This window comes from Citrus sinensis, chromosome 7, assembly GCF_022201045.2.
Source record: "Citrus sinensis cultivar Valencia sweet orange chromosome 7, DVS_A1.0, whole genome shotgun sequence".
NCBI lineage: Eukaryota > Viridiplantae > Streptophyta > Magnoliopsida > Sapindales > Rutaceae > Citrus > Citrus sinensis.
In genome coordinates, this window is record NC_068562.1 from 10,789,861 (window position 1) to 10,804,268 (window position 14,408).

Below are 14,408 nucleotides of genomic sequence, written 5' to 3' on the forward strand. Positions count from 1 at the left end.
AATCTCTTTGTTTCCAGTTCCCTCTGCCAGGCCTTGAACCATAGTGACTAGGGATGGCAAAAATCCCCACGGGGACGGGTATTCTCGGAGATTTTCCCCATTCGGGGAGGGTATGAGTATAATTTCATACATAATTTCTTATTCGGGGAGGGTATGGGGAAATTTTCATACCCAATTTCTTATTCGGGGAGGGGACGGGGATGAGGTGGAATCCCCATCCCCTACCTATTTCCCCATTTTAATTTTTTAAAATTACTAGTAAATAAATAATAAAAATTAAATTATAAAATTATAAATATTAGTAAAAATAAAAAATATCAAAATATTTATATTATTAAATTTTTAGGCCTAATTAACTAATTAAAGTCCTAAATTTTTATTTAGGACATTAAAAAGACCGAGTAGATTCTAATAGCCAAACATTTTTTTTTAATTTTAATATTTTTTAAATATTTTAAACTTAAATCTATTTTTTATTTTTTTATTTATAGATGTTATAATTGCCCACAACGAATCACAATTTTAATATCTAATCTAATCTAATCTAATATTTACTTTTGATTTGCTCCGATTTAACTATTGTGTTGTAAATGGAATAGTCCACATTTATAAAGTGTCCACGCCACCATTGAAAAAGTTAATTTTGACTCCAAATTCGATTTTATTTGTACCAATTTTGCATTAAACTATTAATTTGTTCATGATAGTTTGTAAAAAAAGTTTGTATCCCTTGCATGTTGCGTTACTTACTAATTTAATGTATGTGACTTTTGTAATAGATATTAATGTAAGATATATTTTGAACTTTACTTTTATTTGAATTTTTTATTTTAATATGATTAACTAAAAATTGAAAAAAAAATGTATTAGTTATTCGGGGATCGGAGACTTCGGGGATCCCCTGTTATTATTCGGGGAGGGGATGTGAATTTTCTCAAGTAATTCTGAAGGGGACGGGGACGGGACGGGGACATACGCAAAATATCGGGGATGGGTACGGGGAGATCGGTCCCCTCCCCTCCCCTCCCCATTGCCATCCCTAATAGTGACTAAGATAACTTGGATGGTAATCCATCCACTAAGGCCAAGATATTCCGGTAAAATGAATTTAACTATCATAAACTTTCTGTTTTTTCCATTATCGTTATGCTAATTATTTGACACAAAAACAATTGTTGTCGTGTAAAATAATTAACGAGAGATTTATAAAAGAGGAGATTAGCAATAGTAATCACAATAATTATTTTGCACTGAATGTGCTAAGGTATGATTATAAATTTTCTGAAAAATACTTTTCAACTAGATGGCATGACATTGGACATGATATCAATTACTAAAGAGACTTTGCCATGTGATAGAATTTACTCGAACATGTATTAGCCAATGAATTACAAGTATAAAATTTCGAAATTGGAAGCACATTATCATTTTGCTTTATTTATAATTTGATGTGGGTCCCACTTCACCAACCTACAGTCGACCTATTTTAATCAGGTGGGCCGCCAAACACGGTTCATAAAACCGATTCACTTTACGTTCTCTGCTTCCCTCTTGACACATTAATCTACTTTGCATAATAAAACAATTAGATAAACTTTAATTCATTACCCAAATAAAATGAGAATCTTTAATTTGAGAAATTCTATAATATATTTTATGCTTCATGTCATGAGATGATGTAAAATTACTAACTAACAATTTTTCGACACGTGTCAATAATTTTTAGACCTAAAAATTAGTTTATTAAAAGTCAAACAAAATCTCCCTTTCTATCTCCTTCTTGATCTGGTTTCAAAAATTCCTCTTCCCTCTTTCAAATTCTAAAAACAGAAAATCAAGAAACATTGATTTATTAGAAATTATAAAAATAATAATTGAATAAAGGAGGATTTGGGTTGCATGGCTATGAGAATGGAAGAAATTTCTAAGAATGACGAGGTTCATGTATATAAAGCAAATGAAGAAGGGCAACAAACAGTGTTTATTATTGATAATTCAGCCACCATGGATATTTCATGCTCATGTAAGTTATTTCAGTCAATGGGGATATTGTGTGGTTATGTTCTAAAGGTTTTTTATTTGCATAATTTCACGAACTAACCAGAGCGTTTCTTATTAAAGAGTTGGACTAAAGAAGCAAAGAAGGGACTTGTAATGGGAAATGATGCTGCTGATTTATACAATACCAAGTCTAGGTAATTATTGCGCCTTAGTGAACTGATGCCTGCAGGAACCAAAATTTATAATATAGGATCATTGAATGTTCCTATAACAAGGATTGTTAAAGAACAACTAACACATACAATGAAGCATTTGGAGGATGATATTGGAAACAATGAATATATTAAAAAATTCAAAGAAGATGGATGATCGTTCCAATCATGATGTTTTTTGATAATGAGAAATTGGTTCTTAATTTGGCAAAAATAAGGTTTAAAGATTTGCAAAGGCATTTTATTAAATTTATTATTTTCATAATTTCTAATAAACTAATTTTTTTGGTTTTCTGTTCTTGAAAATTGGAAGAAGGAAGAGGGATCTTTAAAACTAGAGGAAAGAGAAAGAAGGGAAGGGCATTGTTTGACTTTTAATAAGTTGATTTTTAGGTTTAAAAATTATTGACACATATCAAAAAATTATTAATTAATTGTTTCACATCATTTAAAGATATGAAACATCCAATGCATTATAGAATTTCTCCTTCGGCTTACCCTTTAAAGATATAAAAACTTCAATTTTCCCTCTATTTTCATTCATAATGACGACAAATGAGGGGGGCATTGATTGCTTTTTTTCTTTTTTAATCTTTTTAACAGTAAATAAGAGTAAATTGATATTTTCATACTTGAAATGGCAAATTGAAGATTATAATTCTAAGTATGGGTAAATTAAAGTTTACCCTATGGAATTATTAGAGAAAATAACTTATAGACCCCCAACATTTAAATGAAGGGACAAAAAACTCTTAATGTTTTTAAAAAAGACATCCACACCTCCATTTATTAATGGAAACCGTTTCTTTTAATATAAATTATAATTTTAACGTGTAATTACCGTTATATCCGTCTAGCACATAAGTCAAGATATTGACTTTGAACATGTCATATAAAAATAATTGTTGATTGTCCAATTTATTCATATATTGTTAATAAAATTATGAACATACCCTTATTGTCCAATTCCTCCATTTAAATTTTTGTCAAATATTCTCTTCAAACTAAATAAATTTAATCATTACTCAAGAATAAAAATAATAAAACTGGTTATTAATGCCATAAGAATGACAATTCTCCACATGTCAACCATTTGAACTTTTATGATCAACAAAAAAAAAAGCTAGTTACAACAATAATCACTAAATCTTAATAGTACTAAATAGCAGGGGTGGATCTTAATTGCGACTAGAGTGGGTCATGACCCTTGTAAGAATTTCATTTTTTTAAATATACATGATATTTCTTAAATTATAATAAAAATTAAAAAATATTTCTAAACTATATATACAATATTCACTCTGGCCCCTGTAACCAAAGTTTTCAGCTTTTGCCCCTGCTAAATAGCATATCCAATAGTCATAAAAACCAATGTGAGTTGAAGACGCACGAGCAGCAGCACCAATGGCAGTCTCGATCGCAAGTAGTTCCAACAGCTTTCGGCGGCGCGCACGATGCACAAGCAGCAGCACGAGCTTCCTGCAGCACAAGCAGTTCCAGCAGCTTCCGGCAAACAGTGTGAATGTGTGTGTTAGGGTTTGTCAAGATCTAGAAACAGTGTGTTAAGGGTTTGTGTGTTAATTGTGTGTGTGTGCGCATGTGCTTTGTTCGCGTGTGTTAGTGAGTTTTTTTGTCAATTCATTTGTTATTAATATGCAATTACAATATTAACATTTTAATGATTTAACGAAATGGTTTCTGTTAATAGATGGGGTATGGATATCTTTTTCAAAACATTAAGGGTTTTTTGTCCCTTTATTTAAACGTTGAGGGTGAATTAGTTTTTTTTCCAAATTATTATTATCAATTATGGAAAGTTTAGAAATGATTTTTTATTTTTAAATTAATAGAATCAAAAGCGTATCAGTATCTTGTAAGTCAACTTTTCTTAAAAGTATTTATCAAGTGAATAGAAGATCTTTTTATTATTATTTCAAATAATTCCAACATCTGAGTTCTGGTTACACTATAGTCATTAAGATTTATTATTTTTTTTTCATGAATTATGAATTCATTTCTGTATGATAAATATTGATGAACTGACTATGTGACAATTTAATTGAAAATCAAATGTTGAGATTACAGTGGTTGACAATCATAACTTTACTCATATTTTTAAAAAAAAAATTATTTAAGAATAAAAAGAGAATAAAACAATAAGTGAATGGAAGAACATTACGAAGGAAAGCTATGTTGCCCTGAGAATTTTACCCGAAAATTACTTCTTCAGAAACACCCACATTAAAAAAGAAAAATGAAAAACAAAAGCTAGTATGTAATTACTTCCAATGTTTCTTATTTCTTTGTAGTGCTATAATTTTATTTTTCCTTACCATGATGCCAATAATTTAAGAGTGATACTTTTTCCATTTCTCAAAAGAAATCTTATAAAATCCCTTTACTAGTTTAATTACATAAATATCCCTACACAATTATTTCAGATCTTTCATATTCTCTCTCTAAAATATCTTCATTTCTCTCTCTATAACTTTCTTAACTTAAATGAGTTTCTTCTAAATAAACTTTTAATTCAGCTTGGATTTCCTCTTATAATATAAATTCATTTGGACTTTTTCTATATTATTATCTATTAACAACTTTGTTTTAGATCATTACCCTTTATTTCTATTCCAAAAAATAAACTCATATGATCTTGACTTTCTCTTTTGGATTCAACATTCACCCATCAAACAAAATTTCTCAAATTCAATACAGTTTCTTGTGTGAATTGCTAAAATTTCTATTTCAGTCTAGATTATTTTTTAAAAATTAAAATCATTTAAGTGCTTTGTATGCAAGATCAAATACGTTTTTCTACAATTAATTAATTATAAATGAAATCCCTCTATTTAACGGCAATGAATAATGAAGATGAGGTTGGAAAGATAACTTTTTGTTTTATAAAATGCCTTTCAAGGTTAAAATTGTAAAAAAAAAAATGTGGGGATTTATAGGGGTTTTAAAAGTTCAACTCATATTTTTGACAAGGGTAGGGATATTTCCACCCCATTATTTGTGTCAACCCACCCACTTTTAAAAAATATTTACAATAAATTCACATTATTTCTAATAAATATAAATTAACAAAAATATTTGTATAATTAATCGATTAAAGGATTCTTATATTTCTTCTTACTAGTTTTTATTTATTTATTAAAGTTAGTTTAATATAAGTTCTATTTAATTATATTACTTTACAACATAAAATGACCCTGTTACTTGAAGAAATATGTGTTCTTGTATCTAATACTTTAGGTACTTAATTTTGTGATTTATAATATAACTTTTTATTGAAGTCTAATAATTTTTAATATTTTAAATATAAATGACATAAATCTGACAGCCTAATAATTTACTTGAGTATTGGTTCATAAAGATATAATGTTAATTTAATTAAAGGTTAAGAATCATACTAATAAAGTGGAAATGACTATTTAGAGACAATGAATTTTGTATAAAATAAAAAGATGTTGAAGTTAAAGTAAATTTTTTGTACTTTTACCTTTTAACGGTAAAATAGTCAATTTAAATTAAGGTTAAAGCAATCTTAGTAGTCAAATATAATAAAAAAATATAAGTCATAAAAAATGATTTAAGATAGATTTAATTGATTAATTATTTAGAATTCTTCTTTATTAGAAATTTTTAAAATTATTGTGAATTTTTTAATAATTATTTTTTAGAAGTGGGGTGGATTTACAAAATTTGTCGGGTGGAAATATCATCGCCCTTTTAACAAATGCAATTGGTTTAGGAGTGGTCATATTTACCCCTTTATTATATCTCACCAACCCTATTAAAATTTTAAAACTAATCTTTTTCTCTGAACATAACCCACCCAATTCCAAATTTACCTTTATTATAATTTTTATCCTTTTGGAAACACCAACCCTATAAAACTTATAAACTTTTTTTAAAGAAAAAAAACTCTCATAATCATTATAATATCTCTCATTCTTTTTAAAGGTTCTATTTATTGTTGCCAAAACCATAAAAATTGATTTGATACTTCCTCATTATCCTCTCAATATTAATTTCTTCTATAATTACAAAAGTAGAGTATACAATATTTGAGAAGAGATAACAGTTTAAAAAGCTAAAAGAAATTAAGGTTTAAGAAATTATACTAGCTAAATTAAATAATAATAGGAATTATAATGTGGGTGCACTTAAAAAGCTATTTACCCTTTCAAATTATATCATATAAAAATAAAATAAATATTATTATAAAAATGATTAGTAGGGGTTAGTGAGATATAACAAGAGGATTGAATATTACAACTTTTGGTTTAGGCTTTGAAGTCCAATCGGGGCATGGCATCTGGGCTGGTTTGGTCCTCATCATCACGTTCAAGCCCATTAGAATTTAGTGGATTCATTTGGTTTAAGGTTGGACACGGTTTATGATCCAATCATCCAATCTACCAAAGGAAATGCTGATTTTCAGGTTCGTTTTCGAGCATTTGCATTTCATCTTCTCAGATATTGAACGGGTTCAATAAATATTTACATCATAGTTTTTATTTTGAAACTTACATCATAAGGTTAGTAACTTGATCTTAATGACTCCAACTTATATGCGCCACATGACCAATACTAGATACATAGATATTTGTCAAAAATGTATATTTTCAAAGTTAATCACCGTAGAGATTACGAAGGTTTGTTCGCATTAATTGAAGGACTTGAAAAAACATTACGTTCCTTCAATATATTTGGCTCAAACAATCACATAAAAAGTCCAAGTCTTATTCGGGGACACCTATCACCCAGTGATGGTACCTTCTAAGACTAAAAAATTGACTTTCCTAGTAGAAACATATAATTGAATTAATACCACCTGTCTGGTAGAGAAATTTCTATAAAAAGAATAAGTTCCATCAATTAACTAACATTGTAGTGCTCATACATTCTCATCACTTTTCTTCAATTCCTAAATAGTTGAATATTGAATTCTATACAAACTATGGGAAACGCTTGCTCAGTCTCATTCTCATGTGACGACACCATTTCTCATTGCCTAGATTGCATTGTTAGCCAGGCAGGGTATATCTGTCATTTGAAAGACAATCTTGCTGCCTTGCGGACGGAATTTCAAAAGTTGATTGAAGCAAGAAATGATGTGCACACTGCAGCAAGTGCAGGGGTGGCTTTCCAGAGTGCAAGATGTGGAAAAAGAAGTTCCAAGACTGTTGGCAGAAATCATTGGAAAAGAGGAGGAAATTCTCGGTGGTTTCTGTTCTGGAAACTGCATCGAAAGGCACAAGTACGGGAAAAGAGTTGTCGAGTCATTGAAAAATGTGCAGAGCTTAAGAAAGGAAGGAGATTTCAAAGACGTGGCTCAAACGGTACCAGAAAACCCAGTTGATGAAAGACCTCTTCCGCCGGCAGTAGTGGGCTTCCAGTCAACTTTAGACAGAGTTTGGAGATGCCTCACCGAAGAACCTGTGGGAATTGTTGGCCTGTACGGTATGGGAGGAGTGGGTAAGACCACCCTGTTGAGGCAAATCAACAACAGCTTCCTTCACACGTCCAATAATTTCGACTTTGTTATTTGGGAAGTGGTGTCCAGAGACCTGCAGCTCGAAAAGATACAAGAAAGTATTGCTAAAAAGATTGGTTTGTGCAACGAGTCATGGGATGGGAAAAGCTTTCACGAGAAAGCTCAGGAAATATTCAAGATCATGAGGAACACGAAGTTTGTGTTACTATTGGATGACATATGGGAGCTAGTTGATTTAGCTCAAGTGGGTTTACCTGTTCCAAGCCGTACAAGTGCGTCCAAGGTAGTTTTCACAACGCGCGAGTTTGAACTTTGCGGCCAAATGGATGCTCACAAATCCTTTAAAGTGGAGTGCCTGGGATATGAAGATGCCTGGAGATTATTTGAGGAGAAAGTGGGAAGAGATGTTCTAGACAGTCATCCTGATATTCCTGAGCTAGCAGAAACTGTGGCCGGAGAGTGCGGTGGTTTGCCACTTGCTCTAATCACTGTAGGCCGAGCCATGGCTTCTAACAAGGCCCCTCGAGAGTGGGAACATGCAATAGAGGTGCTTAGGAGTTCAGCGTCTAAGTTTTCAGGTATGGAGAAAAGGGTACTTTCTCGTTTAAAGTTCAGCTATGATTTTTTGCCCAGCAATGAAACTAGATTTTGTCTCCTGTACTGTAGTCTTTTTCCCGAAGACTACAGTATTAGCATAGAGGACTTGATAGATTGTTGGATATGTGAGGGGTTTTTAGATGAGTATAATGGTATTGGGGCTCGAAATCAAGGTTCCTCTCTTATTCGTAGTCTTCTTCATGCATGTCTGTTGGAAGAAGAAGATGATAATTGTGTAAAAATGCATGATGTGGTTCGTGACATGGCTTTGTGGATTGCATCTACGACTGAGAAGCAGGAGGAAAGGTATTTAGTTCTTGCAGGTGTAGGATTAACTGAAACACCAAGATCTGAATTGTGGCAAGAGGTTACAAGGATGTCACTGATGCAAAACAAAATTTGGAGACTTCCGGAGTCTCCTGCATCTCCTCATCTCCTGACTTTGTTTCTTAGTTCGAATTATATATCCATGGCTAATGAAGAATTCTTTCAATCAATGGCTTCTCTTAGAGTTTTAAAGCTGTCACACACCTTCTTGCCACGGCATTTTCTTGTAGGAATTTCAAACTTGTTTTCACTTCAAAATCTTGATCTATCGGAGACCGGTATAGAAGGATTGCCACTAGAGTTAAGGTACTTGGTTAATCTCAAATGTTTGAACTTGGAGTCTACGTATCGAATCTCTAAAATTCCGGGACAGTTGATATCGAATCTAAAGATGTTGGAAGCATTGAGAATGTTCAAATGTGGTTCTTCTAAACAAAAATCAAGTAGCATTTTGTTTGGAGGCAGTTTAGTTTTGGTGGAGGAATTGGTTGGTTTGAAACATTTAAATGTGCTGACCATCACTTTACACAGTTTTGCAGCTCTTCAAAGATTGCTGACATCTCCCAGTTTACAGAGCATCGTTAGCAATACTCCATCTCTAAGCCTTACAAACTGTCGCAGTTTATCATCGCTCAGTGTTTTGACTTTAGCAAGTTTGAGGCATCTCGAAGCACTAGACATGATGGATTGTAAAGATTTGGAAGAAATGGAGATTGACTATGCAGGAGGAGAAGTGAAAAGAATCCGAGAAACTCACGGGTTCTTTAGTCTCCACAAAGTTTCAATATGGGGATCCAAATTGAGGCACGTGACATGGCTTATTCTTGCTCCAAATCTCAAGCATATTGCGGTGACTAGCTGCCGTTATTTGGAAGAAATAATCAGCCTTGATAAATTGGGTGAAATTCCATCCGAGGAGATGCAAAATCTAATCCCGTTTGCAAGGCTTGGATTTCTTTACCTGGGCGGATTAGAAAATTTGAGGAGCATCTACCCAAGGGCCTTGCCCTTCCCTCATTTGAAGGAACTGCACGTAACTTTATGTCCAAAGCTTATGAAGCTTCCATTTGATTGCATCAGCGGATTGGAACGTAAACTTATTATCGGGGGAGAAGAAAGCTGGTGGAATAATCTTCAATGGGATGATCAAGCCACTCAAAATGCCTTTCTTCCCTGTTTAAAAGCCCCGCATTTTTAGTGTGGGTGCCAAGTGATTTCAGTTCATACTAGTTGTTTCAATCTGTTTGTAATGTTGCCATTTAATTTCCAATTAACGAACTGTTTTCTAGTGGTTTCTTTTTCTTAATTCATTCAATTTTTTTTTTAAAAAAATTTTTGATCTGCCCCTCTTATCTGGTGTCACTTGGTGCAAATGTTTATGTGTCCAAGTAAAGAAAATAGTAAGAACTTAATAAAGAATTGGACTGATTCCTAAAGATCTCTTTCAAAACACAGTTCTATTGGCCCGCTACCTACATGATTTGGTGTTGAGCGAGACTCTTTAGCGCGTGAGTCTGGAGTTTTCAAAGCTTGTTTATGGTAATGTGTTTTTGGAACCAATTTTACAAATAAACTGTTTACGAGGATTGGGTTGCGATTTTGGATAAATATTTTCTATATTTATCGAGCAGTAGTGATCAAAATCATATTATAGTTTATTAGATTTACCTAATTCTGTCAACAAAACTACAGAGACTCATTTTTTGTGATTTGACAGTGTAAAGTATCCCACTTCAATAGAAATCCACATCCATTATAAAATTAATCAACATAAATTTGATATAATCAAAGTGGTCCATTTTTAATTTTTCTTTTCTTAATTATAAAAAAATAGGCTGATATGCATAATAATATATGGGTTTTAGAAGGTAAGTTGCACTGATTTTACAAGCTACCCTTGGACAAAAATTTAATATGATATATTAATCCGAGGCTAAATATTGCTCTGTTAAGCTCGTTATAAGCTTAGTTTTTCTTTTCCCATTATTCTCATCACATTTCTCAATCTCTTTGTCGAATATTGAATCAGTAAATACAATGGGAAACATTTGCTCACCCTCACACTCATAAGGTGATAACTCTATTTCCCAATATGCCTGGATTGTTGTGTTAGAAAAGCAGGGTATGTGAGATGTTATTTCCAAGTTAATCTTGATCTCTTGCAGAGAGAGTCTTAAAAAGTTGTTTTTACTTAAGCTAAAGGAATGATATGCCGATAAGAGCGATCGTTGCCGAACAACAACAGATGAAGCGGCTGCAACACGGACAAGGATGGGCTTTAAAGAACTTATAACGGAGAAAATTGATTGGTATTGATGGATGATCAATAACACTACGAGATTTGAGGATATATAGAAAAGAATTTTACAAAAGTCTCCTTAGCCGTTGGATCAAATAATGAAAGTTCTTGATCAATAACATTCCAGTGTGCACTTGCTTAGGTGCTTTCCCAGTAATTCTCGAGGGTGGAAGAATTGGAAACTCAAGTAGCTGAACCGATTCAAGAAGGCTCTCAAGGAGTTGAGAAATTATGATTTGGAGGCTTCACATATTGGAATTAAAATTAAAAGAAAAAGGTCCGACATTATTTTTGAGCAGAAAACGGGTGAACAGAGCTCATAGCAGACTAAAAGCTAACGTTACATGAAGTTATGTAAATAGAAGAAAAATCAACCGGTGTAAATGAAATGAGAAAGAAGTAAAGAAGGGACTCGTGATGGGAAATGGTGCTGCTGATAACAATACCAAATCTGGGCAATTATTGCGCCTTAGTGAACTGATGCCCGCAGGAACCGAGGTCATGGAAACAATGAATATATTCAAGAATTCAAAGAAGATGGATGACCATTCCAATCATGATGTTCTTGTTAATGAGAAATTGGTTCTTAATCCGATAAAAATGAGGACTAAAGATTTGCGAAGGCACTTTATTCAAATTATTATTTGTATAATTTTCAATAAATTAATGTTTTTTTGGTTTTCTGTTCTTGGATGAAGGAAGAAAAATCTTTGAAACTAGAAGAAAGAGAGAGAAAAGGAGGCATTGTTTGACTTTGAATAAGCTAATTTTTATGTTTAAAAATTATTGACACATATAAAAAAAGTTATTAATTAGTGGTTCCACATCATTTAAAAATATGAAACACCTTATGTATTCTAGAATTTCTCATTTAGTTTACTCCTTAAAAATATAAAAACTTCAATTTCCCCTCCATTTTCATTCAGAAAATGATGACAAATGAGGGTTTCATTGATTACTTCTTTTTTTTTTTTTTCAAATCTTCTTAACAGCAAATGGGACTAAATTGATATTTTCATGCTTGGAAGGGCAAACTGAAGATTATAATTCTAAATATGGGGTAAATTAAAGTTTACCCTAAAGAATTATTATTATCAATAATGGAAAGTTTAGAAATCATTTTTATTTTTAAATCAACATAATCAAAAGCATATCGATATCCCGTAAGTCAACTTTTGTTAAAAGTATTTATCAAGTGAATATAATGACTTTTTATTATTATTTGAAATAATTCCAACATCTAAGTTTTGATTATATTATACTCAATAAGATTTATTATTTTTTTCATAAATTATGAATTCATTTCTGTATGATATAATATTAATGAACTGACTATGTGACTGTTTAATTGAAAGTAAAATGTTGAGATTATAGTAGTTGACAATCATAATATTATTATTGTTTTTCAAACTTTATTTAAGAATAAAAAGAGAATAAAACAAGGAGTGAAAGGAAGAACATTATGAAGGAAAACTATGTTGCTCCAAGAATTTTACCCGAAAATTTCAGGGCAAGCCAAATTACTTCTTCAGAAACACCTACATTAATTTAAAAAAATGAAAAATAAAAGCTAGTATGTAATTGCTTTCAATATTTTCATTTCTTTGTAGTGCTATAATTTTATTTTTCCTTATGATGATGCCAATAATTTTAGAGTGATACTATTTCCATTCCTAAAAAAAAAATCTTATAAAATCCCTTACTAGTTACTAGTTTAATTACATAAATATCCCCACACAATTGTTTCGGATCTTTCATATTCTCTCTCTAGAATATCTTCATTTCTCTCTCTATAACTTTCTTAACTTAAATAATTTTCTTTTATATAAATTTTTAATTCAACTTGGATTTCCTCTTATAATATAAATTCAGTTGAACATTTTCTATATTATTAACAACTTTGTTTTGGATCATTACCCTTTATTTCTATTTCCAAAAAGTAAACTCATATGATATTGACTTTCTCTTTTAGAAGGGATTCAACATTTACTCTTCAAACAAACATTTTCAAATTCAATACACTTTCTTGTGTGAATTGTTAAAATTTCTGTTTCAGTCTAGATTATTTTTTCAAAATCTAAAATCATTTAAGCGCTTTCTAAACAAGTTCAAAGACCTTTTCTACAATTAGTAAAATTATAAACGAAATTCCTCTATTTGATGGCAATGAAAAATGAAGATGAGGTTGAAAAGATAACGTTTTTGTTTTATAAAATAAATTTCAAGGTTAAAATTGTAAAAAAAATGTGGGCATTTATAAGCCAAACTCAGATTTTTAACAAATGAAATTGGTTTAGGAATTGTGATATTTGACCTCCTGATTTTATCTCACCAGCCCACATTTTTTAGTTAACCATATTAAAATTTTTAAACTAATCTTTTTCTCTCAACATAACCCACCCAATCTCAAATTTACCCTTGCTATAATCTTTCTCTTTTATCTTTTTCCAAACATCAATCCTCTAAAACTTATGAAATCTATTTTAAAAAAAACTCTCATAATCATTATAATCTCTCTCATTCTTTTTAAAGGTTCTATTTATTGTTGCCTTAACCATAAAAAACGATTTGATAGTTCATCATCCTATATTGAAAACTGTAAATTAATTTTATCATGATTACAAAAGTAGATAGACAATATTTGAGAAGAGATAATAATTTAAAAGGTTAAAAGAAATTAAGATTTACGAAATTAGATTAATTAAATTAAATATTAATAGGAATTATCATGTGGGTGCATTTAACAATCTATTTATTCTTTTAAGTCATTTTATATAAAAATAAAATAGGTATTAATATAAAAGTAATTAGTGGGGGTTGATGAAATATAATGGGAGGGTCAAATATCACACCTCTTAATTTAGCTTTCAAAATCCAATCGAAGCTAGGAATCTGGGCTGGGTCAGTCCCAGCATCAAGTTCAAGCCCATTACAAATTCAGTGGATTCATTTGGTTTGAAGGCTAGACACGGTTTACGATCCAATGATTTATTTGCTTCCTAACGAAGGAAATATTGATTTTCAGGCTCCTTTCCAAGCATTTGCATTTCATCTTCTCAAAGATTGAACGCGTTCTATAAATCCTTAGATCATAACTTTTATTTTGAAACTTACATCAGAAAGTTAATGACTTGTGCTTATTGACTCCAACTCATGTGTGTCACATGACGGCATGACCCAAAGTTAGATACATAATCAGTCATTAATTTCTCAGTTACTTTATTAATCCAAAGAGTCAAAAAGATAAAACGTACCAAAGCAAAAGATATTTACATCCCAACCAAACTCATTTTTTAGGGAAAATAAATAAATAAATAATACTTTAAAGTTCAAATACAGCTCAAGTACTTGTACTCAGCCTATACATTTTGTCTCGAGAATTTCATATTCTATAGGGTCAGTTTTGGTATTGTTTTGTCACACTTTTTTTTTTAATTATATAGAGTATTTATGAAAGTTAGGGTTTTCG

The 14,408-nt window shown here is 31.2% G+C and overlaps 1 protein-coding gene across 1 annotated transcript; it reads left to right on the plus strand.

The window, feature by feature from the left end:
- Positions 1 to 7,096: 7,096 nt before the first annotated feature.
- LOC127903839 (probable disease resistance protein At5g63020) lies at positions 7,097 to 10,009 on the plus strand. Its single transcript, XM_052445102.1, has one exon. It carries the CDS (start codon positions 7,331 to 7,333, stop codon positions 9,836 to 9,838), a length of 2,508 nt encoding a protein of 835 aa, XP_052301062.1. The 5' UTR covers positions 7,097 to 7,330; the 3' UTR covers positions 9,839 to 10,009.
- The last annotated feature ends 4,399 nt before the right edge of the window (positions 10,010 to 14,408 follow it).